At 32.3% G+C, this 24,582-nt stretch overlaps 3 protein-coding genes and 1 long non-coding RNA gene across 6 annotated transcripts in view; 1 reads left to right on the forward strand and 3 right to left on the reverse strand.

Annotated features, from left to right (window-relative positions):
* btv (dynein cytoplasmic heavy chain beethoven) overlaps nt 1–6,580 on the reverse strand; it is a 15,359-nt gene extending 8,779 nt beyond the window's left edge. Inside the window, exons 1-2 of the mRNA XM_015938139.3 lie at nt 6,572–6,580; nt 2,557–6,385 (exon numbers count right to left, since the gene is read on the reverse strand). Of these exons, the coding sequence (XP_015793625.2) occupies nt 2,557–6,385; nt 6,572–6,580 (3,838 nt within the window). The remainder of the gene's footprint in view (nt 1–2,556; nt 6,386–6,571) is intronic.
* Nucleotides 6,581–7,213: 633 nt separating this feature from the next.
* On the reverse strand, nt 7,214–20,101 carry LOC107370164 (oxysterol-binding protein-related protein 3). Of its 3 annotated transcripts, none has more exons than XM_015938149.3 (6): nt 19,784–20,101; nt 12,349–13,639; nt 11,330–12,280; nt 10,740–11,226; nt 9,484–9,606; nt 7,214–9,315 (listed from the first exon to the last, which is right to left on the reverse strand). In XM_015938149.3, exons 1-6 carry the CDS (start codon nt 19,802–19,804, stop codon nt 9,168–9,170), a joined length of 3,021 nt encoding a protein of 1,006 aa, XP_015793635.2. In that variant the 5' UTR covers nt 19,805–20,101; the 3' UTR covers nt 7,214–9,167. The 3 variants fall into 3 exon arrangements, with proteins under 3 accessions (XP_015793635.2, XP_015793634.2, XP_015793636.2); XM_015938148.3 differs by lacking the exon at nt 19,784–20,101 and adding an exon at nt 13,992–14,470; XM_015938150.3 differs by lacking the exon at nt 19,784–20,101 and adding an exon at nt 13,992–14,130 and having other exon boundaries at nt 12,349–13,881.
* On the forward strand, nt 14,507–20,588 carry LOC107370172 (uncharacterized). The gene is made up of 4 exons (XR_001570549.3): nt 14,507–14,808; nt 14,888–14,975; nt 15,104–15,430; nt 20,253–20,588. It is a non-coding gene; the product is annotated as an uncharacterized LOC107370172 (long non-coding RNA).
* On the reverse strand, nt 20,500–24,392 carry LOC107370166 (uncharacterized protein KIAA0930 homolog). The gene is made up of 7 exons (XM_015938152.3): nt 24,058–24,392; nt 23,392–23,546; nt 22,327–22,608; nt 21,854–21,988; nt 21,586–21,789; nt 21,122–21,365; nt 20,500–21,038 (listed from the first exon to the last, which is right to left on the reverse strand). Exons 1-7 carry the CDS (start codon nt 24,149–24,151, stop codon nt 20,845–20,847), a joined length of 1,308 nt encoding a protein of 435 aa, XP_015793638.2. The 5' UTR covers nt 24,152–24,392; the 3' UTR covers nt 20,500–20,844.
* Nucleotides 24,393–24,582: the final 190 nt, after the last annotated feature.

The following is a 24,582-nucleotide window of genomic DNA, read 5'->3' on the forward strand; positions in this document are numbered from 1 at the left end:
AGTTATGGATGCAGATTTTCTTATTAAACTTATTTACCTGATGAAGCTTTTGAAAAACAATCAGAAAATAAACTTATTTTGAGAAACAAAACTTTCCTTATTCTTTAAAACAGATTAGTTCGATTTTCATTTAAACCGATCTTTTTCTGTGACGGAAAGAGTTAGAGACCTTGAATTTTTTATCAGTTCATAAAAATTGTTGGATCAATTCGATGGACCGAATACGCTTTTCAACTTATCGACAGTTCTCTTGATTTTGGTCATTGGTCTAGTCTGATTCTCTTGTAAGTTTTACTTGTTCCATAGCTAAATTTTTCATATCTTTTCTAGTTCATGACCAATTGCGACTTTGTCTTCGCAAAATGCGAGGTAATCGTGAAAATTCAATCGTTGTACCAACAACTGTTACAGAGGAAACATCAAATTCAGTTAACCCGAGAACAACTGGTGTAAATATTGTCTCAGGTGCAACTGTCTCATCTGGTTGTTACCAAAAAGACACAATTGCTACAATTGTCACATTTTAGCACAAATTGAAACAAATAAACACAAAGATAGCCGAAAAGAGTGTAAAAGTTAATCTCTTTCAAATTTAGACTAGCCTGGTTCGTAGGGACATAAAACCTGAATCCCTTAGTCCGCGTTAAAAGTTTCCCTGACGAATAGTTCTTGAGAAAATTGAGATCGAAATTGAAACTTTGATCGGCTTTTGTACAGTTATGGATGCAGATTTTCTTATTAAACTTATTTACCAACTGAAGCCTCTGATGTTCAACCAGAAAATGTACTTATTTTGAGGAACAAAACTTTCCGTTTTCTGGAAAAACGATAAGTTCGATTCTCATTCAAACCGACCTTTTTCTGTGACCGAAATAGTTTGAGAGCTTAAACTTCTTATCCGTTCATAAAAGTTGTTGGATCAATTCATGGACCGAATACGCTCGCCAACGTATCTACAGTTATCTTGATTTTGATCATTGGTCTTAAAAGTTTGAGCTTCGATATTTCGAGAATAGTGCATCCTACAGGCATCATGCTTTCACTAATTTAATCCTTTACTAATATATAATTCAATTCAATTTACTAACTTTCAATTAGAGCGTTTGGGTCATGATATTTGGGGGGCAAATGGGAGAGAAACAGCTAATTCAACAAAACAAACTCATCTCAACCCATTTCTTGGTTAATAAACCAATTTGCTGTTTAAACTTGCAACTGCAATGCAAAGATCACTGTCAAAGGCTCGAAAATTTGAGCTAAGAGTTGAGACTCGGTAGGTTTGTAGGGACTTGAAACCTGAATCCTTTTGTCTGATTCAAAGGCTTCTCCGATCAACAGTTCTCGTAAAAATCGAGGTTAAAGTTTGAACTTTGGTCGTCTTTTGTCAGTTATGGAATTAGATTTATTCATGAAACTTATGTTGCTAATAAAGCTTTTGATTGTCATTCAGAAAATATACTTTTTTTGGTAAATAAAACTTTCCGTTTTCTGTAAAAACGATAAGTTCGATTTTGATTTAAACCGACCTTTTCCTATGATCAAAAGAGTTAGCAAGCTGAAACTTCTCATCAGCACATAAAATTTATTTGTTCACATCATGAATTAAATACTTTTTTCCATTTATTAATAGTTCTCTTGATTTTGGCCTTTGGACTAAGACACTTTGGACTTGAATATTTCGAGAATGGCAAAGCCTACAATCATCAGACTTTGAGCAAACATTAGATTGCATTATGGGCTAAAAAATGATGTGACTTGATGCTGAATAAAATCTGTGCTTATTCATTTAATAATGAATATCCTTCTTACACATAAGATTTGTGATTGAACTTTATAAACCAAGTTTAAAATCTGGTAACAAAAGTAATACAATGCTTCAACTTTTTTTGTGGGATCTTGAATAATTTAATATTTCGCCATATTATAGTCCATAATAGAATCTAACGTTTAGTCAAAGTCTGATGATTGTAGGTTTTGGCATTATCGAAACATTGAGGTTCAAAGTTTTTTAGTCCAAATGCCAAAATCAAGACAACTATTGATAAATTGAAAAAATTATTCAATGCATGTTGTGACGAAACAATTTTCATGGAAGGAGAATAAGTCTCAGCTTGCTAACTCTTTTGGTCACAGGAAAAGGTCGGTTTAAATGAAAATCGAACTTATCGTTTTTACAGAAAACGGAAAGTTTTATTTCCCGAAATAAGATCATATTCTGAGTGAGAATGAGAAGCTTAATCAGCAATATGAGTTTAATGAAAAAATTTGCTTCCATAGCGAAGCAAAAGACGGTCAAAGTTTAAACTTTCACCTCGATTTTTTCGAAAACTGTTGATCGGAGAAGCTTTTAAATTGGATAAAAAGATTCAGGTTTCATGTCCCTACAAACCAGACTTGTTTTCACTTGAAAGAAATTCATTTTTACTCACTTTTAGCCTATTAATATTGCGGTTTGAGTCAATTTGTGCATAAATCTCACAATTGTGCTATTTGTGTCTTTTTAGTAACTTTAAATTACATCTTTCATGTTTAAGACTACTGGTATAACTTTCTTACCTTGCATTAAAACGAGGAAGCATTTGTCCGTTAACGGAGTGTGAACCAATTTGGCTGAACCATAACAACCGATGTAATCAAAGGAATAATTAACTGTTGAAAGTCCCATCGATACTGAAACAAGTTGTCGGTCAACATCAGCATAATAGCGAAGTTGTTTCTTCCACCTCCAATCTTCCACATCGGAAACATTGGCTGCTAACAGTTGTTCAACTACATCAATAAAGTGAATTATATCGAGAACCATTGATCGAATTTTAATTTTAGTAACCAAATCAGTGACTTTAAAGCCTTCAGTAATTAAATCAGTCAACTGTCGAGCTAAATCATTATGAAGTATCTTTAAGCGACTTCGTCTAATGCAATCTTCTGTTGAGGCTGTCCACCGAATCCATTGAAACAAAGAGACTATTTGAGATGGAGCTGACCAAATAAGCTCATCGCTATTATCCTCTTTACCAAGACAATCAAATAAATCAGTTTTCAGTGATTTAGATACTTCACTCTCCACATTTCGAAGCCAATTTTCAATCTCAATTGACCCACCGCTGAAATTGACTGCAATTGGAGATCGAAGGCGAATCTGTTCACCTTCAGGAGACTCAACAGCAACAGAATTGTTTCCATCGAACAAAATCTTGGTAATTGTATTATTAAACAGTTTCTTTAACAAACCCGATTCAGTAATGGATGTTTTACCAGCCAAGACAAGAAGTAAATCATCATCGGCAAGAAAATAAAACCTAGGAAAACGATTTCTCGACTCTTCCATGAAAAGGTTCAACTTTTTCTGACAAGAGGCTAAATGTTGATCAATGGATGATAACCGTTCAGACAAACCAGATATCCTCAAAAGTCTAACAACATGACAATCAGTTTCAATTGTTTTCATTATATTGATGAAGTCTCTTGAAGCCAAAGTAAAAGATGAATCGTTGAATATTTCTGGTCCTTGGTTTCGACTATAGATTGGCTCAAGATAAGTCCATTTACGTTGAACCGTATTCAGAGAGTTAATCAATGAATTAAGACCAGTTAACCGTGTTTCCCACTGAGAACCAGATTCGGTAAACGAATGATCAAAAAAGTCTGATCCTTTGAGTGAGTTTAAGGTTACAATTGATTCCGAAATGGAGTTTAAAATTGATCTCCAATTTTTAATCAAGCTAACCTGTTGACCAGAATCCATTGTGTATCGGGTTAAATCAAATTTGGCTGAAGCAGCTAATGATTCCAGTTCGGCAAATGTTTGCCTGACAGATTGTTCACCAAGTGCTCGATCATTTAACGCTCTCAATTCATTCTTGATTGTTATAAGAGTTTCTCGTTTATCAAACAAATTTTTCAGCTTTAGAGTCTCAATTGCTCTTGAATCGTAATCTATTAAAGTTAAAAGCTCATCCCAGTGTGATTTAGCAAACACTTCACCTTTAATTAGCTTTAAAATTGCAATAAAGCTTTTCCATTCTTTAACTCGCATTTTAATCACTTCATCAGCTTCTTCGTCATTATTGTTGGCCTGTGATTTATCCCAAGATTCAATGTAATCTTCAAGAAGTGGCACTTTATTACGAACAATTATCCATTCTGTATCCAAGTAAGGCTCCAATCCATCATCAAATTGTTTAGCTTTCAATAGTCTTCTATGGGAATCAATGATCTCAACACGGGAAGAGTTGAATATTTCAATAGCCTCTGGAACTGGAAGATTAAAGTACTTGCAGCCTTCAAGATAATTATCAACATCACTGCCAACCGATTCAAATTGTTGCTTCAACTCTTCAAGTTGTGAAGGATTTGGATAACCTCGAGACTTAATTATTTTCCAGTTTTGGGTTAAACTTTCAAGACTTTTAACCGTTTCACCTGATCTAGTTTCAAGCCGTGATCGGAGTAACTGTTTAAACGAAGCAATAAGCGACTCTCTGTTGTCAACAAGACTTTGAAATCGACCATATTTCTCGTTTAAATCAGCCAAGTTTGGGATTGATTTAGCAGACCATTTGCTTAAGAACTGGCATCTTTCAGACAATTCATTGTAGGTTGAAGTAATTGAAATGATTGTAGAGGATGATGAATCTAACCAGAATGATTCCAATTCAATAACAGCTTTAACCTTATCTGGCGGAGATGTTAATTGGGTTAATAATTGACTCAGTTTATTGTTGAGCTCGGTAGACATGGACTCTGTTTCACGTCGCAATGAGTTGATTAAAAGTCGATCGATTTCACTGTAAATCCAATCGACAGAGACTTTGATTGGAATCAAGTTAACAGTGATGTTACTTGTAGAGCAGGTTAAATCGTTGTCGATAAATTTCTTGTTAAACTCTTTTCCTTTCTGTTTAACCAGCGTTAAATTATTCTGGTAATCTTCCAGTGTAACCAATGATAAAACTGTCGACAGCGAAAAGTCATCTGAATGAGATTCTTGGATTACATTGAATAAACAAGTCCATTCATTGAATTGTTGACGGATCATAATCAATTCAGATAAAATACGGTCAACATGTTGATAAAGGCAAGACAAATTGTCAATGTTTCGTAAATAGATTGTTGAGAAAATATTTTTCATCGCTTTTCCTCCCTTGGATTGAAACATATCTGGATTGATTGACTCAAGAAAACCTTTAAACTGTGTGAATGTGGTTAAAAACATGTTGATCCGATGATATAACTTGAACTGTATCTCTTCAAGTGATGGACGAAATATAATTTGACCATTTTTAAAGGTTAAATCAATTCTTAATGAAGACACTTCAGTTGAATGATGACCACAGTAGGGATTTGCATTGAATCCAAGCCAATTTGCAGAGGAAATTAACGCTTTGTTGAAATGGTAATCCAATATTTTGTACAATTGATAGTCCCAATGTTTCTTCCAAGTGTTTGTATTTGAATACAAATTGTCGACTGTAACCATAACCGAGATCATTTCATTCATCAATGGACGCCATTTGTTGAGTGGCAGATCAAACAGTTTAATGATTGACTTGAGCAAAGATCCATGATATCGGTGTAAACGTCTATTTTCATCGGCAAATTTACGAGCAAAATCTCTCAATTCACTTAACCAAGCTTCCAGTTGGTTGATGTCACAATCCCAGGTCATTGTGTTGTTTCGAGATTCAAGGAGAGCTGTAAATGATCGAGCAGCGTCAATCAAAATTGGCTGTTGACAGAGCAAAATGGAGTCACCAATGGTACAATAAAAGTTGACTATTTCCTCCAATTGTCTTGCCAAAGATCCATATTTAACCAAATCGCGTTCCTTTTCAACAACATCGTCTGGAAGTTTAAATCCAAGACATCTAAGGGTTCGACATTCACGGGAAAGTGTTACCAGGCGAGGTTGAAATGTTACCAAAGGTACTTGGGATTGTGGATCAATTGTTATACAAGGTTTATGTGAGTCCAAGTCAACTGTAAGCCAACTTGAACACCATTTACGGTACAATGAGTTAACCTGGGAAGTCAATTCTCGGACAATTTGCTCCATATTACGCCTTGCTTCATGATAACTGGTTATATCTTTGAATAGTGGATCACACACTTTAATCACAGCTTTCAATTTACCTTCACGAGCTTTCATCAGGCAAATGTGTTCTATCAAACTTAAATTTGATCCTGTTTCAATTGTTACCGAATTTTCAGCCCAATTGACAACCTTCTCCAACATTTCGATGCGCTCTGTTTTAAGAGCTTCCAGCATATCAGATGATTTAACATGGCTTCGAAGTTCACTCAAAATGGATAATACACTGGAATGGGTTCCATCACATCTGTTAACCAATGATTTAAGTCGTTCAAGAGTTCGAAAATCAGCTTCCTAAATTTAAATAGAAAGGCGATTAAATTAAAAATCAACTCTTCAATTTTATCATTAGTTTCTCAATGCTTTCTTCAAACTAAAAATGAATTCTGATCAAACGATCGCTTTTCAATTTGATCCTTCAATTCATAACAACTTAAACAATCCCAATCACAGATTAACAACTATTAAAAACATACAAACCTGATCCATTTTTCACAATTAGTCTTTTTCAATTTAAATATTCCTAAGGTTTATCGATTCACAATTTTAAATGTCTTTTAAATAAATTCAGATCAATTTCAAGTATTGAAAGACAAAGTTGTTAATATTGAATTTAACCTCTTGAATTGTTGATTTTCGGGTAACCAAGTTAATTATTCAATCATTTATTTTCACATTTTCACAAATTAAAATTGACCCGATATTTTGTGCAACATTTATCATTGGCCTTTGTTATGATTACCTTCTTACCTGTAACCATTGGTGATGCTTTGACGGTAAATCCATCATATTAAAATAGCAACAATTATTATGATATTATATTAATAGACGATTTTGATTATTTGAGGCGATATTTTATGAAATTAAATTCAATGATAAAATACGCGATTTTATGGCGATAAATTAATGTGAATTTGATAAAATAATTGGACTACTTTGATTTAAGTTTGTTTTTTACATTGTTTTTAATATGAGAATAATAACAATAGATGACAATTGTTGGTGTTTTGATAGTTGATTAACTAATGATATCTACATAGACTTTTCAAGATAATTGTCACGGGACAATTGCAAAGAAGCGAGTTAACAATTAAAGAAAGAAAACAAAATCATGAGTTCGTCTATCTTTTCAATCAATTTTATATATTCTCAGTTTGTTGGTTATTTATTTATTTTTTTGTATTAATTTTAAGTTATCACAATTAATTTAACCTGTAATAAATACTGACAACAAAATAAATTATTAAATCAACAAGAAAAGTGTTGTTTCCAGGTTTCTTGGATAAGCCTTCATCTCAAGCGTTTCCGTAAATTGCTTTTTCCAATTGATTTGCTTTTTCCAATATCAGTTGTAATACACAATTTACTCCTTTGTCAACAAAATAAAAATAACAATTGTAACAAGGTAATTGATTAAGCCGTGGAAGTGTCAATTTTGCCTCCTTCTTCGTCCATCAGCATTCAGTCAGTGGCCATTATTTTTACTCTAACGGAATCTTCAACGAATAAATATGTACAGAATTATAAACAGGTAAAAGTGTCTCTTTAAGTTGGATATCTTTTAGTAGTTAAGCGATGGTGTTGAATCAAGATGAAAGAAAGACAATTATTCATTGATTCAAGGCTATATGATGATACTAATTTTCTTGTAATCACATTTTGACAAGATGAAAAGATGAAGATATTAATGGTGAGAAAAGAGGAAATCAAAAGTCTTTGATTCCGTTGTTTTCCTAAAAAAAGTTGATTTAGCAAAGGCCGATTCCGTTCTTGATCTTTGAGCAACTTTATCTGGTATCATAAAATGGTTATTAATAGAAATTGTGACATTTAAAGTGGATTCTTGTTAATAAAGAAGAGGTGATTTCATCTAAAATCAGACTTGATTGGTTATCTATGGTGAAGCAGTCATTTGGTGGAGGCAGGCATTCAACAAGTACACGTAAATATGGTTTGTAATGATTGCGATGATCGTCAACAAAAGCAACATAAACAAAATTTTATGCATTTCATGCATAAAAATTTATCCATCACAGTCTGTTTATGTGATAACTCGGGGATGTGGATTGAAATCAGGTGAATGTGCTACAGAATCCAAGATATCAATAGGCAGGTAGACAAATGTATGTCAATAATAACAAAAAGATGCAACATCCAGTGTAATCCAGTGCAGACTTTCATATAACAATCAATTTAACAACTTAGATTGCAACAATTTTAGGAGACTAGCAGGTTAATTAAGGTCTATGGCTTCCATTACGTCGATTGAGTTTATCTTTGTTTAGTTTTTGATTGGTAGTTCTTCAAATTAAAATATTTTGGCTCAAAAATATAAAACAATTAACATTCTTCTTGACCGTAACAGTTTAACGAAATTGAATCCAAACGAGTGATATTGATTCCAATAGATTAGAGGATAAAATTCATTATATAAGGGATGATGATGAAGATATCAAATTTGAAAGGTGTTTTAAGTCCGTTTGATGACCAAATCGCAATAAATTGAGAGCTCATTGGTGGGTTAATAAATGGTGAAATCTGGGTGAAAATCTTGCTGGTTGATGGTTTCCTTATTTTTTCTCAACGTATTCCGTGATTGTCATGAATGATTGATGGCAAAATCTACTATTGTCTTCCATAGTTGCTGATAAAGATGACCAGAAAACGCAGAAATAAAATATATTATCCAATGTATTGACTTCTGTATGATAATCGAGTTAAATTGAAACTTAATCTATTATTGCCATGACCAATGCATTCTCGAGAAGCTTCAAGATCCATGGTTACTAATTTTTCTTTTCTTTGGAAACTTGAATTATATTATATTAAAGAAACTTGTAACTTCTCGAATCCTCCATTGAGATCCATGTTTGTTCCATCCTCAATAGCAATAAAATTGACTATAAACAACTCAAGAAACCAAGATAAATAATATAACTCAACAGTGAATTGCGGTGAATAATGATGCAGCAATGAAATAAACTTGTAAACAATAAAAGGTTTCGAGGTGTTTCATGTTATGGTTGATTCGGTAAAGATCAGAGGAAGATAGTCATCAAACGTGAAGGTTGTATATTCACTTATATTGTTCAGATAATTCTCTCTGAATAACATCTTCAGGCCAAAGATTCTCTAGACCAAGACAGGAGAAACCTATACCATCTCTGAACATCCAATATTCATCATTTGACACCCAATTTAATTCATCATCAACAGGCTCTTGTCTGATTGAGAAAAATGAAAAGGGAAAAGAAGGAGAAAAATAAAGGATTAGATATCAGATTAACAATGTTGATAATAATAATGATTAAGCACGCCAAGTATAACTGTTCAAAAAGTATAAAAGAAAATCATAGTTATTATGGCATGATTATCATGATTACAGAACTTACTTGAACCATCTTGGTTTGTGTGCCTCGCCTTTTTCCTCTCTTTCTTTCCTTCTTTCTCGTTGAAGTTGCTCCAAAACCATTTTTATATTCTCAGCTTTTTGAATTTTACCTTCTTCCAGTAACCTAGAACGTTAAATCAAGAAGATAATATAATTAATAAGGCTTCATATTACATTGAAGAATCAACAATAACTCCAAGATTAAATGAGTATAAGAATGGGTTAACAATTTTACTTTTATAATGGTTAACAATCATTTTCATTACTTGAAACATTTGACCTGAAAACAGAGTCACAATTGGAAAGTTTCCCTAAACCATGGAAAAGTCAATTTCATCAATAATGATAATAAAATTACATGTAAATGCAAATATCACAGAAAAGCTTTTGATTCATGTCAAAACCAGTGTCAGAATATATTGATAATAAATAAAATTATTTCTCATTTTCAGTGAAATTTAATCGAAATTTATTGGGCGAGAAAAATAATGTAAATATTAATAAAATTAGATGAAAGGCAAACAGATCATTGAGAAGCTGTAAGAATATTAAATTACATTATTGATCAATCGAGTAGCAAAATTTGAGTCAATTTTTTCGCTTATCTCTTATTGTAAGTCAAACAATGAAAAGCTATAATTTTCAATCCAATGGTGAATTGAATAAAAAATCAAGATTCAATTTTCATTTAATATCAATGATGCGAATAGATGAAAAAGGTTGATATAAATTGCAGCGTCAGGTTGTTTGAAACAATAATCAGAAAGATTGTATTGTAAAATACATAAATGACTCAAAACTGTCATCGTATTGATTGAAATGGTTAAAAGGAAGTGTAGAATTGGTTGAACGTTGAAAGTTCCGGTAAAAATGCAAACCTAACCAACTGTTAATGATATTTGACAAAAAAATCAAGTTGACATTGATGCAATTTTTTTGCTCAAATCATTTTCATTCAAAGTTTTTCCACTCTTTTTCAATGTGACACAGATTTGTACATATTTTTGATTCAACCATCTTTACTGTTAGCTTTGACTATTTAAGATTGTTGAAAGATAATTTAATGAAGTTAAACTTTTTTTTCCTCTCAACGGAAAAGTTAATTGATCACAATTAGTTAAGCTCTCAAGTTTTACAGCTTTTTAGTTTTCCTTTGCTTGACGTCAAATCTTTTTTCCAAAGCAATCTTTTTTTTCTGTAATTCAAACTAACTAATGGAGTGTTTAATTTAAAGAAAAGGAAAGGTGAAAAGCGTACCTTTGATCAGGCCGGAACCTTGTATCAGTAATGGGTAATTTATTAGCCAAATTGGATGTTAACTCATTCAATTCCAATGCGTATCGAGTAAAACCATAATAAAGCTTATAATCGTCAGGCATAGCACCAGGTCTCCATATACATCGAGTTTGCGGTGGGTTTCCAGTGTAAAGTGCTTCAGTCCATTTACCAAAAATGGATTTAATCACTTCACCATTTTTATTGGTGATGGTACCAAAAACTTCGTGACGCTTGTTAGACCAATAACTAGTTTTGGAGAATGTTAATTTACACTTGAGATCACCATTAGTTATAATCATTTCACCATATTGATCTACATAACGTTGACCTTTGAAAATATTGTGAACACAAGTTGTAACTTTATTCCATCTGTAGACGCTTTTGGTACGTTTGAGCAAAACGTTTACATTGCCAAAAGGAATAATTTCCATTGATTTACCCCAAAATTTGGTTTTAATTCGCATTCCTGTGAAATATAAGATCATGCATTTTAGTGAGACAGTTTTTACAGGGTCATTATCAGACATTTAGAGAAAAAGAAAACATTTATAAGAAAACAAACAAGTTACCTTGCCAGAAAACATAATTTTCAGATTCTGCATGACAAGCAGAGATTGGCGGATGATGAGAGACTTGTTCAGCAATGAAGCGAAATCCTTTATCTTCACGAACACATTCATAGGTTTCACCTAGAAGGGGATTAAATGGTTTGTGACCAGCTCGATAAGCAGAACCACTGTAAGCTGACACTGCAAATGCTGCAACATAAAGCATTTGTTCACAAGGATCATCAATGGCTGCAGCTTCATCCAGAAGCTCACTGTATTCCAATTCCTCGCACAGTCTTTGTAAAACATTTAACGGTTCGTTTAAAGTAACAGGCATACTAATTTTAGATAAATCTTTACCAATATTTTTACACAATAAGCTCCATAAACTAATATCGCCAGTTTCTGGCTTTGGACAGGGTAACTTTGATCTTCTACCAGTCACTCCTTGAGAAGTTTGTTTAAACCCGGCCGTTTCTTCTTCACTTAGATCCGTTGTTACACTGCGATCATCTTCTTCGTCAGTAGAAGAGGTACACGTTGAGAAGCGTTCAGCAGCATCATAATATTCCGATAAACTTAAAACTGAGCAGCTTTCATACGATTTAGAGTCACCGATAGGCTGATGGACAAGAGTGTTCTCGTCTGCCTCTTCTTCAACGGTTGAACATGAATTCATGATTATATTGAGCTGAGATAATGATGAAATATCTGAATCTGCATGAATTTGAGACAAACGTTGGCGAAGATCTCTATTCTGATCCAAGGCTTTTTGAAGAGACAACTTTAAGTTAGTAATCACAGAAGAAGCTGATGATCCAGATGAGACAGTTGCACCTGAGACAATATTTACACCAGTTGTTCCCGGGTTAACTGAATTTGATGTTTCCTCTGTAACAGTTGTTGGTACAACGATTGAATTTTCACGATTGCCTCGAATTTTACGAAGACAAAGTCGCAATTGGTCATGAACTAGAAAAGAGATTAAAAATTTAGCTATGGAACAAGTAAAACTTACAAGAGAATCAGGCTAGACTTACTTTCTTCAGCAAGAGTTATAAATTCCTCATTCAATGCCGTTGAAACATTAGATTTAATTTTGTTGATATTCATAGCTTGGCCATTGTTTGCTCCCCTGATTGCACTAGCAGAAGCTGATTTACCGACTTCTGTTGATGATCTAGTCATAGTTGTTTTCAGACCTTGACTATCGAGATTAGAAGTATTTTCAGATTCATTAAGAGACGGATGCGATGAACTGAGATGGGGAACAGCAATATTTGCAGATGAAGCGGCATCATCGTGAATTTCTGACTCTTCTGACCCAACAACGGGTATCTCAAGATTATTCTTTCTTTTTGTGGCAACCTTTAATTTTGAGGTAACAGAGGAATGATTTTTTTTAGTCCTTCGGAACATAAAATGTCGGTACTTTTTTAAGCTACCAGTGTCAATGTCTGGCATTTGTCGTCTCGTTCCCATGTTAAGCTCTATCTCTTGGAAAACCGATGACAAACGTACTAATCTTCGGTGTAATTCATCTAACACTTGATTAATTTCCTCTTGAGTTCCATTTGAGTCAAGTATCCAATTTGCAACCTTGGAGGTTGTTACATTTGATGTTGATGAATCGCCCATATTCATAAAACTAACTGATGTTTCAATACCAGGCACAGATTTTTTTGGATCATCTTGATACATTATCTGATGCTGACGAAAATGGCGATGTTGACGTAACTGATGTACCCATTGATCAAATGATATCTTATTTTTAACCTTAATATGGTATATACATTCATCTGCATCAATATCTATGCGACGAGAAGAGGCTTTGGTTGAAATCATTGATAGTCCAATATCAATGGATCCATGAGTTTTACCTTTGGTAAAGTCGGTTGGAGTTTTGGCATATTTAAGGATACCTTTATCCAGGTAAAAATATCTTTTATGCCAACCTTTGAGAGGCCATTTACGTCTTTTTAAAAGGAAACCTTCAAAATGACTTGGAACACCTTCATATCGAAGATCACCACGTAATCCTTCCAAAATGACCCAATCACTGTTTCGATGTTTACTACTTCCACTACCACCCCCTCCGCCTCCACCATAGACATGTTGACTTGATTTAGTGGAACGATCTGATTCAGAAAATTCTTTATCCCCAATATCACTTATACCCAATTCAGGTAATCCATTGATTAACATTGTGGTGGTGGAAGAAGACGATGTAAGAAGATTTGACGGACTAGAAAGATGAAAATTCGAAGGTGATCGTCGAGTCTCCGATCTTTGGGATTCTTGTGACAGTGAATAACTACTGTAACATGTTTCCTGAGGATGAAACAAATAATAGATTTTGTTTCGTTACAAAATTGTAAGGGTTGAACAGTTGATAAAAATAATGGATGAGATGAAAACACACAACAGGGTACGAAAAAAACATCAAAGGTCTCTCTCTCTCTTTTTTATTGGGTAAGAGAGGGAAACTAAAAGGCTATAACAGGTAAAAATGAGTTAGCTGGATAAATAAATATTTCAATACATATTGATCTAACAGGATGGGAAAAATGGAGCTGAACCAAAGCACACAGAAGTGTTTAAAACGAGGGAGATGGAAGGGAGAGAAAGAAAGAAAATTATAAACATTCAATTTAATAGACACACAGCATTAAATGTATCTTACACTTTCGGATATAGAAACAATCTCTTGAGGCAAAGGCTCAGGCAATGAAGAATTGTTATTATTGTTAATATTGTTATTATTTTGGGTATTCAAGTTCCCAGGATCAGTTCCTACCAAACGTAAGGATGACATATTTTTAATTAAAATTACAAAATTGGCAGAAGAGGAAACAGGCGGACTCAGAATGAAAGCAAAATAATAAAGACGATGAAGATGAAGAAAGTGAAGAAAGGTATCCAAGGATTTGCACTGATGATGATGATGATGATGTTTAAACTAAGAAATAACTGACTGATAGAAAGAAGCTTTCTTTATGATGATGCTAGGCTTAGATTACAATAACTAGAAGATTAAATTAATCATGATTTCTTCATGAGAGGGTTTAACGGTTAATCATTCATTTCAAAGTTGAATTTTCATTCATCGATTCAGAGAATGACATTCACAAAAAAAAACAAAACACTCAATCTTTTGAATGTGAAAAAAATTAAGAGATGGCGCTTCAAAAGAAATGCTAATCACCAAAAAAGGTTATTGAATTAATTTTCATCAAAATTGTAATCAAAATAATTAGCTAAAGACATGTAAATCTAACGACAAACAGAGCCATAGCCATGAACCTGATTCTCGGAAAAACATCGTGCTCTATAACTGCCAATTCAAATTGTTTAATCTAATCAGATGTCATTTCTGGTTTCATTGTCACAGCGAACTTTTTGTTTACCTTTATCTTGTTTACTAAAACCTACTTGACTAATCGGCCTATTTCATTGTATTTGGTTCATTCCAATTCTCATCAATAGATAATGATTTAATGGTAAGTAGATGATTAATTCTGTAATTGTTTAATATTAACTCTAAGCTGAACTAATGTTTAATTTTTTTTATATCCACAGTTTGTTATTGCCATTATATTCACTCATCCAATGCTCTTTCCATACAATTTCAATTTATGGCAATTTCATATGGAATTCTTGAGCTATGGTAATTATTGCTAGCATAATCAAGCTTACGTTTATATCTTGGCATCTTTATTAATTAATATCACCTTATGCTCTATGAATTTTCTGTCTTCTTAATTTTGGTCTCTTCTCTGTTTTCCTCAATCCCAGAGATTTGGAGTGTGTCCAGATTAATCTGATGTTGACAATTGACGTAAATTACTTAATAGACAGACGTTCATTTTAAAATCTTTACTCATATGCCAGTTACAGTTAAAGAATCACCAAGTTGAGATAATATTGTTATACCGTTCAGATTGTTTTCAATGGGAATGAAACATTTTCAAATGAGAGAAACGGTTGCAACTAACCGTCAACCAACAAGTATCTTTATCTGTATAACTATCAATTCATCGTGAATTAATCAAACTAGGCTAAAAATAACGGTTTTACTCGCCATATGAATCAACGGAATTGCTTTAATAGTAATCAATGAAGGTAAATAACAAATCTCAGCTCTAAAGAGATAAGACTAATCCTATAATCCAACCTAAAGTGAAAAGTGTTATTATTTTCACCTGATCCAGTCAATCGCCAATTTAATCTAGTTTTATTAATAGCTATGTGTAAATTCAATTACCCTTTTCCGTTGCAATTAACTCAAATTTAGATGTTTATTGAAAAACACATACAAGTACATGAAACCTTTTACAGATTGTAGCCCATTACAAAAGATGAGTCGGAGTACTTAATCATAAAGTGACTCCATCAGATATGTTGCAGATGAGTTTCCCTTTGAACTCATCATGGTTACATATCGGGATATGGCTTAGGCGGCCATTTACAATAATTGGGTGAATGGGGAAGGGAATGGGGGAGGATTACAATAATTGTTGGGTGGGGAAATGGGCTTTTACAAGAAATAAGGTTTCAGGGGAAAGGTGTATAAATGTGTTTTAGCAATAATTAAATGATTAGAGATATTTCTTTGAATATTTTCGCTGTTTCGTTAATTTCAGTAAATAATTTTTGTATTTTCTTGGTTTTATCTCTTCTGGTGATTGTATTTTCTATGTTTAGGTCTATTAGATCATAATTTTTCCGTAATTCAGTCATTGTTTGGCATTTGCTGTCATTGATGTGTTCAAATGTTAATTTTGCGTCACAGCATGGTATAAAGGGGATATTCATCATGGTCTCAAGAATAATTTTTTCAAAGGCCCAATGAGATATGTGTCCTATCTTCCCATATGTGTCAGTAAGTTTGATTAATGAGGGTGACAGTAGTGACCAAGGGTTACGTGAATGATGTTTAGTTATGTGGGCCGTTTGACTCTTAATAATTGTTGTTATTTGTTTCTTTTTCATGTAGGTTGGGGTGTAATCGTAATCTATTAAATTTAATTGTTGTGGTGGTATTGTGAATTTTTCGATACTTTGATTGCTTGTGTACCAGGTCCAGTTATCATGTTTTTTTAGGATTGATAATAATTCTTTGGTCATGGGTCCTTCATTTGTCAAGTATTTGCCAATTTCCCAAGGAACCCAGATGTTTGTACATTTAAGGTCAAGTTGCATAATAATTGTTAACAGCCATCCATGATATTGTGAGGACTTCATTGAGCTTTTTATTTGATTACCAATGTTTATGCTTATTTGGGTTTTTGTATTGTAGATTCTTAGGGAAGGATTGAATTTATTTCTTTTGATCCAAAAGAATTTGTCATCTATTGGATATGGTTCTAGAGTTATCGGTGGGTTGATGTAATAATTGTTCATTTCAGGGTCTTGCAAATGTTGGTTTTCAATAATTGTTTTCCACATTAGTTGTATCGGGTGTTCTAGTGAGTATATTGTAAATAGGGTTTGGTGGCCGGTGTAATTTGTGTGGAATAAGTTTATTAATTGTTTGGTCTCATTGAGGATGAATGGTATGAGTTGGTTAGGTGGAAGACATTTAAAGATGTAATATCCTATTTTTCTGATATGTGGTAGTACTTTTGAGGAAATAATTATTTTTTTTATTTGACTTGATAGGAACGGAAGGTAGTGTAATACACCACTGAATTCAATAATTATTTGGTTTTTGATATCTGAGAATGTTTCTTTTATTCTCAATTTATTATTGTAGATATTAAATCCTAGTATTTGAAACTCATTGTAAAAGTTGCTGCGATTAGAGGCTGACCAATAATAGGTTTTTGATTTTTGAAAGTTTATTTTTAGATTGATTTCATTTAGAAATGCCGAGGTCATGTTAATTATAAGTTGATTTTCAGTGTTAATATATTCAGTTATTTTGTTTAAATTATTAACTTTTTTTGGGACTTTGATTATAAAATCATCTGCGTATGATATAATTTCTATTTCAGGTTTTTCGAGGGATAATTGTCTGATTGGGAAATCAAGAGTCATTATAAAGAGTAATGGGCCTGATGAGGTACCTTGTAGACAACCGTTTTTTTCTGTTTTGTAGTAAAATTCATTATCAATTAGTAATTTAATTGTTCTTGTTTGGCTTATTGATTGTATGATTTTGCCTAATGATGGGTTAATTGAGTTCAATCTAACAATTGTTTTTGTTAAGTCTACATTATCAAATGCACTTTCTAGGTCTAACTTTATGTAGAAGTAGTCCTGTGGAGTATCAGCTTGTCCTTTTAATAATTGTTTTCTTGAGATGAGTAATTGTATTCTTTTGGTTCTAACTGGACCTATCTTTAATTTTTTCTTTAAATCTTTGTCCTCAATAATTGATTCCAGTTCGTCGATGTTCTTGAGGTCGTCTTCACTTATTTCTTTCCATTTGTTTTCCTTGATATCGTAAGTCGCTCCTGTGAACCATTTATAAGCCCACTCTGTTAAATTTTTGGCTTTTTTGGTCTTTTCCTCCTCGGCTGTAGACGTTTCAATAATTGTTTCATTCGTTGAGCCGTTGTCTTCTCGGTTATTTTGAGAGTCACTTTGAGAGTCACTTTGAGAGTCACTTTGAGAGTCACCTTGAAGGTCATCTCCATTCTTTTTTGTACTGTCATTGATTGATGTTTCTTTTGAAGATGGTTCTTCCAACATTCTTTTTTAATTTTGAATAATTATTTCGGGAGGTTCACTTAATTTTTGTCACTTGGTAAATGAAAGTCGAACTAGTTTATGCAGTTTGAGAGGAAGAATGAGAGATGTGGAAGAGGAAGATTCTTTTAGAGTAACAACAATGTATAATTGCTAAGACAACAAGTGTTAGATACTGTTAGTAGATGATCTAGCAATAGAAACACTCATCGCAGCTGATAATTATTTCTGATGATTTTACCCAATTTTCAATGTTTATTAGGAAAAGGTTGTTATTATAATACAAATGACGCCAAGAATTGATTAAATGGTGATTAGAGACTTGAAAATTGCAACGTATGATGACAATCAAAGATTGATTAACAAGACTTTCACTCAATCATTACTTTCTTCCTGGTCAATGAGTTTATCAATTGTCTTAATGTGACAATTATAACAACAAGCAATAGCATTCAATTTTGTGGTTCACAATACGATTCACAATCAGATTAGTGATAAAGACTTAATTGTACTAATTAACCGATGACAGGTTTAACTTGAGAAATAATTAGCTTGATTGTTTGTCATTGTAGCCATTTGATTGATTCCAAGGTGATGATTAGCTCTTTTTTTAACACTGACGCAAAGATATCGATACATTGATGTATCAAGTGATTGATCAGAAAAGGATTTTACCTTTTGTCTCTCATTTGATGAGTAAATAATGTTTACTAGATAAGACAATTAAGCCTAATTGTAAAGTACTATCAAAATTAAGGTTCGGTCCGGCAACAACTGTTTACATTGAATCAATCTTGGACAATCTAGATTAATGTTAAGTCAAGTCATTGAAAATGGCTCAAGAAACCTTGGTTAGTCTAAATTTATTGATTGCAATTGTTATTGAATCACAGCTGATCAATTGAACGTTTTTCTTAATCAGTTGAAGCACAAGTATAATATATAAATCAATTGCAATCGATTAAACAATGAGCAGCTTCATTGACGGGAATGGGAAATACATAACAATCAATCAGCAATCCTACAATTTGTATAATCAATTTACCCTCTCTTTTTTGGTTCAAATTTTTCCCAACATTTGTTCAATTCAAGCTTTTTTTGCTTTACTTCAATTGCTCAATAACATTTAATCAATAAGATGAAAGATCTTGAACAGGACAATCAACCATTATGTTAATAGAGTTGAACTGATAGCCATGAGCATAATCATATGCTACAATAAAACATAAAAAAGTCAGCAAACTTGAATCAACATTTTAAGTTGAAATCATTTCTCATTGCAAGGTAACTATCAAGTTAACCTTCATTAACCAGTTTTTTGTTTGATTTAACAGCAAACTTATTGGCTTGTTAACCTGCTTTGATTTTGTATGTTAATTGTCATCTTATTTGATAAATTATATTCATCTAACTGATCAAAGTTCAGCAATGGTTAGACGAAAGTGATCAGAAAAGGTAAACAATATCATTAGCTTTTATGGTGAAAACAAAATTGAAAAAGCCAACAGCTTGAGACAATTTCAATCAGATGTTAAATAATTAATCACATTCAAGCAATACATCGATAAATCATCGATAAATCACACATAAATCACTGAAAATTGGTCAGTTTGATGTTTACATTTTGTAAGCAAAAACTGTTGGTAAAAGGCTTGATAGCAATTTAAAGTTGACAGTCTAACCTTGATTACAAATTGGGTAAAAATTGGCGTGATTGATTGTTGATGGTCTAAAAGAGTGGACATAATGATGTGAATACATTTATATGTGAAAGTAACTCACCCAATTTGACCAGAAAACCATTTGTAATGGCTTAAGTATAGAAGCCAGGGTTGAATGTTGACAATTTTTCAGTTGATTAATTTCACTACTTTACACATGATTAAAGGTAAAGTTGAACATTCTAAAGGTTGATTAAAACTAAAACGAATGATAACATTAAAAATTAAACGTAAAAAAAGCGTATAACGAGTAAATGATGAGAAACAAAACTAAGTGGTTCGATCGCTGCTTTTACCAACCTCTTTGTATCCATAGGGATAACAATAAAATAATAGTTAGCTGCTTCTGTTACCATCAAAAGTCAATCGATTTCGTAGTAACACAATTTTTACACATATTTTTTTACTCCTCATTCATATCATAATAATCGCCTGTATTCATTCACATTACTTTTCCCTCCTACTTTACCATTCCTACCTTTTACTAGCTTTGTTTACTCGTCCATCTCATGTTTGATTTTTCTCATCAGATAATTCATGGTTCTGGTGAAGGTTAATGCAACAATTATTGATATATTAATCGACTAAACTGATGACCAGCCATGAAATCATTGAGTTATTGGAGCCATCTTTTAATCAAATGATCAGTGATGAACCTTTAACTGTTGAACTGAAAGATTTTGCATTTCAATAAAATTGGGTTAATATTTAGAGATTTTAAATTTCAATTGATATTAGGATTATATTAGAAAATATTGTAATAATTGTTGACATCAGTTTTTGGCCCGCTTGCGATTTATTTATGCATTGCAAATGTAATTGATATTTGACATTAGAAAAGAATGATTATTTCAACAAAATTCAAACGTTTTGATTACTTTGCATGAGCAAACTGACAAGATGAAAGAAGCTTTAACAAAAAAAAGAATGTAAAAACACTGTATATTTCAATTATTACAAGAATGCGTTCATTTTGATGAAAATTTTTTTCTTCAATTTGGCTGTTTTGTTATCCTTGGGAAGATGTCGATCAGTAGATCATGATGATGATCCCGAATTTTTCCTGATCTTTGTTATAAATTATTTGCAAAAAGGATTGATATTGAAAGTAGCAAAGTCATCTCAAAAAGTTAAAATAGGTTTTTGCTGTTGTTCTGACAACAAGTCAGACATAATAAAATTGAAAGGAAGGGTTATGTAAGTAATAAATAATTCAAAGGTTGGTGAATTGGCTCGTTTGTTTTCTTTCCAGAAGTAAAAGGCTTGATTAAATCCAGGTATATTCCATAAATTATCATAATCACCTTCTTCCATTTCTAAAAGGCATAAGAGAAGAAAGATGTTAGTATTTGTGTACAAGTAATAATCGTTTAAACAATTATATAATTTAATCAATTACCTTCAGTAAAATCGTTTGCTTCAACTTCATTGATTCCAAATTCATCAGGTTCAAACACTTGATTTGCTGATCTTGACTTATGTAGAGGTTTACTTTTCCAGGCTTGAACCTTTTTTTCAAGTACACATGAAGGATCTGACATTCGTCTTTTGACTAGATCATTTTGCTGTGTGAAGGAACAACAAGAGAAACAACTAAAAGTATGAATTTTGGGCGATTGAGCTGGTATATCAATATCCAAGACCTTAATGGAAAAGAAAAGCGAAAAAGAACAAAACATTGTAAAAACTAAAAGAAACAAGGCAAAAAGTAAATGGAAAATACATTGAATTGCAAAAAATAGATGAAATTGAAAATAAAAAAGATGCGATTCAAAATGGGTCGACTATGATAAAATACAGCTAGAAGCAAAAAAAATACAAAAATATCATCCATTTTCCACATAATTAACTCTTTTCATTTACCTCAAACATTTCAAATTCACCCTCACATAAAGATGCATTCGACCCTGAACGACTTAGTCCAGTTTCACTTATCTTCCGATAAGCCATCTCTGAGATTCCTCGACATCGAGGACCTTTCATTCTAATAAATTCCATTCGTTTGTTTCCAAAATAGTGATTAATGGATCTTTTCCTATTAGTTTTCACTTTGGATCCAGCTTGTAACTGCAAAAAAGGAAAAAAATCTGAAATAAGTAAGTGGCTTGAATTAAATCAATGTATAATTTACCTCATGTATGTATCTAATTGTTTCATAATTAATTGAACCAGAAAATAATACTGAAACATGATTACCATTTCGATCAGAAGCGACTAGTTCAACACAGACCATTTCACCGCAACGAACAGGGATATTGCTCATCATCTATAAATGAAATTGCAATTAACTCACATTGAAAAAACTAATTTATAATGAAAACAACCATATCAAGATGAAGAAAGAATGGAAAAAAACATTGTTAAAAATGGTGAATTAAAGGTTGATCAATTCAATAAAATTCTGGTCAAGTTTCCACTTTATGCTCACTAATTTTAGTGATTGTTTTTTTCAATCCAACAAGATTTTCAATATGACAGAAGTAAATCTATTCACTGGTCTTGTTTCATTTTAACATGGCTGTTTTCAACTTGAATTTGGACTTTTTCAATATAAATAGACCGTATAAACATTAAGAAAGACCATCGGCTTGATTGAATCCTAACCTCTTCGTAGTTATCAAGAGTAAAAAAAATATCAGGATAGGTAATCTCTTCAATCTCTCCTTTGCTATGCATTGATCTATGACTTGGTGAAGCAAACACCTTCTGTGAATGTTTAGCTAATATTTGGAATTCCTTGGGACTGGTTCGGGTGCATATTGCACAGGTTAACGTATAATCAAAATATTGCATAATTGTGTTGATATAAAGAGTTTCTTCCCAATCAATATGAGCATTGTCCAAGGGTAACTTGTTGGAGTCTTTTCGGTAAACATCTAAATTTATCTGAAATGAGAGAAATAAAAAATGATTAGATTATCTGAGTAATACATGTAGTTTCAGTTCAAGTTGACTTATATTGTAATTCTAGGTTAATTCAATATTAGTTTGTGGTCCTAATTTGGCACTTTGCTTTCCAATTGGAATAAATACATCAAATTTTGGTTGTTTTGAAACTCGTGAAGAGTTTTATGGTTATGTATTGACCAAGCTTCGCAATGAAAACATTGACATTGTGAGTCGATAAAAAATGAGCTTGATGCTATTACGAGCGTTATGAAAATGAAATATGGAAAAGTCTGAAACGATTAATATGAAAAATAGTAAAATAAATTAGAAATTCACTCAAGAGAGTCCTTTAATGTAATCAAAAATGCCGAGAAAATGCGTGAGGTAAATTATTATATTATGCAAAGAGTGAAATGCATCAAAAGGAAAATCAATTATTCAAAACTGGGTGAAAATAACAAAATTAGATTCACTTTATATGCTGTAATTAATTTTTATCGAGATAATGGTTAGAAATTTAGAGTAAAACAATTTCATCCTAAGGAAATTGAAACGTTGGATAATTAGTCAAATTGTCAACAACTTAAATAGGAAAGAAAGTGACAGTCAAACATGAAGAGTAAAATGATCAATTTGAAGATTAGATAGCAGCAAATTTCCACCCTCTAATAAAACTGTCAATTGCTATAGACATATAAATAGTATTTAACTGGTTTAGGAATCGAAGTTAACTAGAGACACATGATAGTCAATTTATTTTAAGCATAAATAGAAACAAACCTTTAAATTCGATCCAAATCTATTGAAAAGAGATGCTTGTTTGCGAACGAAAAAAAGTAAATCATCGTTTGAGGTACAGTCTTTACCAATGAAGTATTTAATGAACAATTCGATCCAAGAGAAACCAGCTCGTCTTTGTAAGGATATGAAGTCATCTTTAAGGAAGATATGAAAGAGAATTGAATCGATTGAGGAAAATTACGAACATGGGGTGGGAAATAAAGAAGCATCTTCCAGCTAATACGATTTAAAGTATGGGTGAGTATGTCTATACAATATCTTAGATGCTATACAAGACTCTTTTGTTCACAATAATAGAGCTTCCAGCCAATTTAATTTTCTAACCAGTCTCAAACCTTACTGTGCGATCAAAATTTTTTACGGTTATCATAAAATGAAGTAAATTTTAAATCAGCAGAAATCAAATTCGCTCGTATCAGCTCGTATTCCTTACATAAGTTGACTTGATATTTATAGTGGACATTTTAAAGTTGATTGTACTACCATATGGCTAACTTTACCAGTAAAAATAAAAATAACAAATAAAACACAAAGAAGGTAATAAAAAAGCAAATGTCTAACAGGTTGAAGTTATGAAAAATAATAAGATGAGGGAAAAAAGTGATAGTAAAAGCGAGAAACAAAATCAAGATGAACATAACTTACCAACTTGCTCCTCTACCAAATAATCATTTTTGAGCTGATTTATTTGGTCTAATAGTTGAATAACTTGGAGATTATTTTCACTTAGATCACTCATAAAATTGGAATAATAGTTGATTGAAATGAGGTAAAGCCTAAAGAAAAGGAATGGTTAAAGATGATTAACTGGTTCTTTGAGAGGGTACAATGATTATTGGTATTAAAAGTATGAGAATCCAAGCTGGCTACTGTAATTGATACCATATTAAGGTAAGCAGAGAGTGTATTGATTAAACATTCAGTCGCCAGAGACAATAAAAAACAAAATAAAAGTCACCGTCATTTGATTAGCCAAGATTATTTGAATAATGAAAAAATAATTGAAAGAAACAAAATAGACAGATGATTCCTACTGTGGTTTATATGACTACTGAGCATGACATAAAGTCACATTGTCTGGTTCAACAAGAGCAATTTATTTTTGAATATTGTGAACATGTGAATTGTATTCTCCAATAATGTGAAACTAATATCAATCTAATTTAGTGA

Source organism: Tetranychus urticae, chromosome 1 (genome assembly GCF_039701765.1).
Source record: "Tetranychus urticae isolate SD_2017Ah chromosome 1, NJAU_TeUrti_SD_1.0, whole genome shotgun sequence".
NCBI classification, from domain to species: domain Eukaryota; kingdom Metazoa; phylum Arthropoda; class Arachnida; order Trombidiformes; family Tetranychidae; genus Tetranychus; species Tetranychus urticae.